The sequence below is a fragment of the Lolium rigidum genome, chromosome 3, assembly GCF_022539505.1.
Source record: "Lolium rigidum isolate FL_2022 chromosome 3, APGP_CSIRO_Lrig_0.1, whole genome shotgun sequence".
Taxonomy (NCBI): domain Eukaryota; kingdom Viridiplantae; phylum Streptophyta; class Magnoliopsida; order Poales; family Poaceae; genus Lolium; species Lolium rigidum.
This window is the reverse complement of record NC_061510.1, coordinates 96,668,377-96,672,801: the sequence shown is the minus strand read 5'-3', so window position 1 is coordinate 96,672,801 and position 4,425 is coordinate 96,668,377. Positions and strand designations below refer to the sequence as shown.

Here is a 4,425-nt window from a genome sequence, read left to right as displayed (position 1 = left end):
AAACATTATTACTCTTCTGCTGATGTGTATGCATCGGTTTATTACTGTTCCTGCTCTCTTCTAGTCGGTATTTTTTTTGAGCCCCGGCCATCACTGCTGTGTATGCATGGGTTTAGACAACTAGCTAGGAGAGTTTTCACTAAAAAAGAACACTAGGAGCCTAGGAGAGTTCTATAACAGGCAACTCGCTAACGACACGGTTTGCCTCAACGGGACGAAGCTACATTGACATTGACTTGACCTGGACAACAATCAGAGAGCTTGTTGGTAATCCATATAGTCCCTGGATATCGGGCTATCTCACTCCCTCGATCAGAAACCAGGGTCCACAGCTTAACTGAGCCACTCACATCTCGATCGTCCAAGTCGCCAAATCATCCTCTCCTGTTTGAGAATCGAGATCCCTCCTCGGTGTTGAGCATGGTTCACCCAGGCACGGAAACTCCGGCGGGCGACGTGGAGATGGGCAACCAAGCAGCCGAGAGCCCGGCCATGAACCAGCAGCAGCTCGGCGGGCAAGAACCGAACCCCTGGGCCGGCAACAATGCCAACACGCTGCTGGTGGTGGCCACGCTGATCACCACACTCTCGTACCAGATCGGCACCAGTCTCCCCGGCGGGTACTGGCAGGAGACCAAGATGCAGGACGGCAAGGAGCTGTACCGCGCCGGCGACCCCATCATGCGCGACCTGCAATACCCCAGGTACGTACGTACGTGCGCGCGTACCGTTCCATCCATCGGCATTCGGCTTGTGGGAATTATAATTTCCGGGGCTGTGGCAGGTACTGGGTGTTCATGGTGGCGAGCTGGGCGGGGTTCGTGAGCTCGACGTTGATGACGCTGAGCCTGCTGGTGGGGATAGCGGTGGAATCGTGGCAGGTGCGCTGGTCCTTCCTGGTGGCCTACTCCAGCCTCTTCCTCACCTTCGCCGTGACGGGAAACAGGTCCAAGCTCCCCCTCGACATCCTCCTCTGGGCGGGCAGCCTCGCCTTCTTCTGGGGCGCCATCTACTTCCGTCCGGAGCACCGCACTTACATCGTTCGAGTGCTCCGCTTCTTCAAACCTGCAACCACATCAACTCATTGATGGATCCCACGTCGAGCCCATTACGCCATTGCATAGTTAATTTATTGGTCATTGCTAATAAAGGACTATAGTACTCCCTCTATCTCAAAATAGGATGCCTATAATATTTGAATAAAGTCAAACTTCTTAAATTTTGACCAACTATATCAAAACAACATGTATAATCTCAAATTAATATTTTTAAAACCATCATGAAATATATTTCATATTATGTGCATTTAAAATTTTAGATGTTGATTTTTTTTTTGTACATAGTTGCTCAAATTTTAAAAGTTTGCCTTTGACTGAAAACTATAGGCATCCTAATTTGAGAAGGAAGGAGTACTCCCTTGGTCCCAATGTCCCAATACATGTCGCGTCCTTGTTTTGTGTGATCTAACTTTGTCCAATCATTAGTTGATTTATAATATAAGTGTTGCTTGTTATGAAAATATCATTAAAAACTTTATTCAAACACAAATTTAATGTGGTGTGGTATCGATAAGGGGTGGCCCGATCTTCTCAGTAAGCAACGGTGGTGATGATGATGACGGGATGAACACAGCGGAGATAACTTGATGAAGTGGATGATAACTTGTATGACGCAACGAGATCTCTCGATTGGTTCCTGTCGCTAATGCAACAGCTCTCAATCCCGCAAGATATTCGCAACTCCACACACTTGCGCACGTAGCCGCCGACCACGAAGCGGTAAGTTGCAACCTTCTAATTCCCAATGGAACAACAGATTACACAAGACTTTTAGATCTACACCAAATCAAGCAGTATGGTGTAGGAGATTCAATAGTTTTGCAGAGAAAACAACTAAGAACTAGGGTTTATCTTAAATGTGGTCTAAAGCAACTTTGGGGGCATCTTGGGCACTTATATAGGCGTCCGGGACGACCTCAGGTCGAAAAAGTCCGAAAATAACCGACCCAGAATAGATCTGGTCGAGACATACTCGGACACTGCCGGTCTGGGGGCCGGTCGACCGGGCCTGGGACCGGGCAGGCCGGTTCAAACCGGGCCTGTGACCGGGTGGCAACCGGGTGCGGGACGTGTGGCTCAGTACCCCGCCCGGTTGGCATCAGTGGATCGCCCGGTTGGCGCTGGGGTGGATCCGGCGGGCCGCTCGGTTGGACCGGGCCAGAGACCGGGTGCGTCGGCGTGGCGGCCAGTCTGACCGGATGCTGGGCCGGCCTGGACTTCGTCTTCCTCTCTCGCGCATGCCTCCCGCTCCTCCCTCGCGCGACCATGGAATATCTTCATGTCCAGCTCCATGTCCAGCTTCACGTCCAGCTGCTCCTCTCCTCCTCGTGCGATGCTTGTCTCCTCTTCATACCTGATCATACATAAATAACATGACTTAGGCAGTATAAAGTTCTCATCAATCAAAATATCGTTTAGGAACAAGTTCACCTATTGTTTAAGTAGCTTCGCACGATCCCTTGTAATAGGTCCAATCCGAACTTCATTGGACTTGAGCTTCACAGCAGCTTCATCTTCATTTGGCAATGACGGAGGTAGTAGTGTGGTAGGGATGTCCTCATCATCTACCCCCTTCAAAAGGCGTCGACCTCGATGCTCCAAGATCTTCTCCGTCATATGGTGTCAAATCAGCAACACCAAACTCATCAAGTGGAAGATCTATCGAGTATGCATTATCATTGATCTTGGCAAGTGATGGCGTGTAAGACACACGTCCGTTGGGAACCCCAAGAGGAAGGTGTGATGTGTACAACGATAAGTTTTCCCTCAGTAAGAAACAAGGTTATCGAACCAGTAGGAGTCAAGGAACACGTGAAGGTTGTTGGTGGCGGAGTGTAGTGCGGCGCAACACCAGGGATTCCGGCGCCAACGTGGAACCTGCACAACACAATAAAAGTACTTTGCCCCAACGTAACAGTGAGGTTGTCAATCTCACCGGCTTGCTGTAAACAAAGGATTAGATGTATAGTGTGGAAGATGATGTTTGTTTGCGAAGAACAGTAAAGAACAAGTATTGTAGTAGATTGTATTTCAGATGTAAAGAATGGACCGGGATCCATAGTTCACTAGTGGTGTCTCTCCCATAAGATAAATAGCATGTTGGGTGAACAAATTACAGTTGGGCTATTGACAAATAAAGAAGGCATAACAATGCACATACATATATCATGATGAGTACTATGAGATTTAATCAGGGCATTACGAAAAAGTACATAGACCGCTATCCAGCATGCATCTATGCCTAAAAAGTCCACCTTCAAGGTTATCATCCGAACCCCTTCTAGTATTAAGTTGCAAACAACAGACAATTGCATTAAGTATGGTGCGTAATGTAATCAACACAAATGTCCTTAGACAAAGCATCGATGTTTTATCCCTAGTGGCAACAAGCACATCCACAACCTTAGAACTTTCATCACATCGTTCCAGATTCAATGGAGGCATGAACCCACTATCGAGCATAAATACTCCCTCTTGGAGTTACAAGTATCAACTTGGCCAGAGCCTCTACTAGCAACGGAGAGCATGCAAGAACATAAACAACATATATGATAGATTGATAATCAACTTTACATAGTATTCAATATTCATCGGATCCCAAAAAACACAACATGTAGCATTACAAATAGATGATCTTGATCATGATAGGCAGCTCACAAGATCTAACATGATAGCACAATGAGGAGAAGACAACCATCTAGCTACTGCTATGGACCCATAGTCCAGGGGTGAACTACTCACACATCGTTCCGGAGGCGATCATGGTGATGAAGAGACCTCCGGGAGATGATTCCCCTCTCCGGCAGGTGCCGGAGGCGATCTCCTGAATCCCCCGAGATGGGATTGGCGGCGGCGGCGTCTCTGGAAGGTTTTCCGTATCGTGGCTCTCGGTACATGGGTTTTCGCGACGAAGGCTATAAGTAGGCGGAAGGGCAGGGTTGGAGGCGGCGCAGGGGCCCCACACCATAGGCCGGCGCGGGCCCCATGCAGGCCGCGCCGCCCTATGGGTACGGGCCCTCGTGGCCCCACTTCGTATGCTCTTCGGTCTTCTGGAAGCTTCGTGGAAAAATAAGACCCTGGGCGTTGATTTCGTCCAATTCCGAGAATATTTCCTTTGTAGGATTTCTGAAACCAAAAACAGCGAGAAAACAACGAATCGGCTCTTCGGCATCTCGTCAATAGGTTAGTGCCGGAAAATGCATAAATATGATATAAAGTGTGTATAAAACATGTGAGTATCATCATAAAAGTAGCATGGAACATAAGAAATTATAGATACGTTTGAGACGTATCAAGCATCCCCAAGCTTAGTTCCTACTCGCTCTCGAGTAGGTAAACGATAACAAGGATAATTTCTGAAGTGACA

The 4,425-nt window shown here is 48.1% G+C and overlaps 1 protein-coding gene across 1 annotated transcript; it reads left to right on the top strand.

The window, feature by feature from the left end:
* The first annotated feature begins 462 nt into the window (after positions 1-462).
* On the top strand, positions 463-1,088 carry LOC124695221. The gene is made up of 2 exons (XM_047228099.1): positions 463-704; positions 785-1,088. The coding sequence occupies exons 1-2, from the start codon at positions 463-465 to the stop codon at positions 1,086-1,088; spliced, it is 546 nt and encodes a 181-aa protein (XP_047084055.1).
* Positions 1,089-4,425: the final 3,337 nt, after the last annotated feature.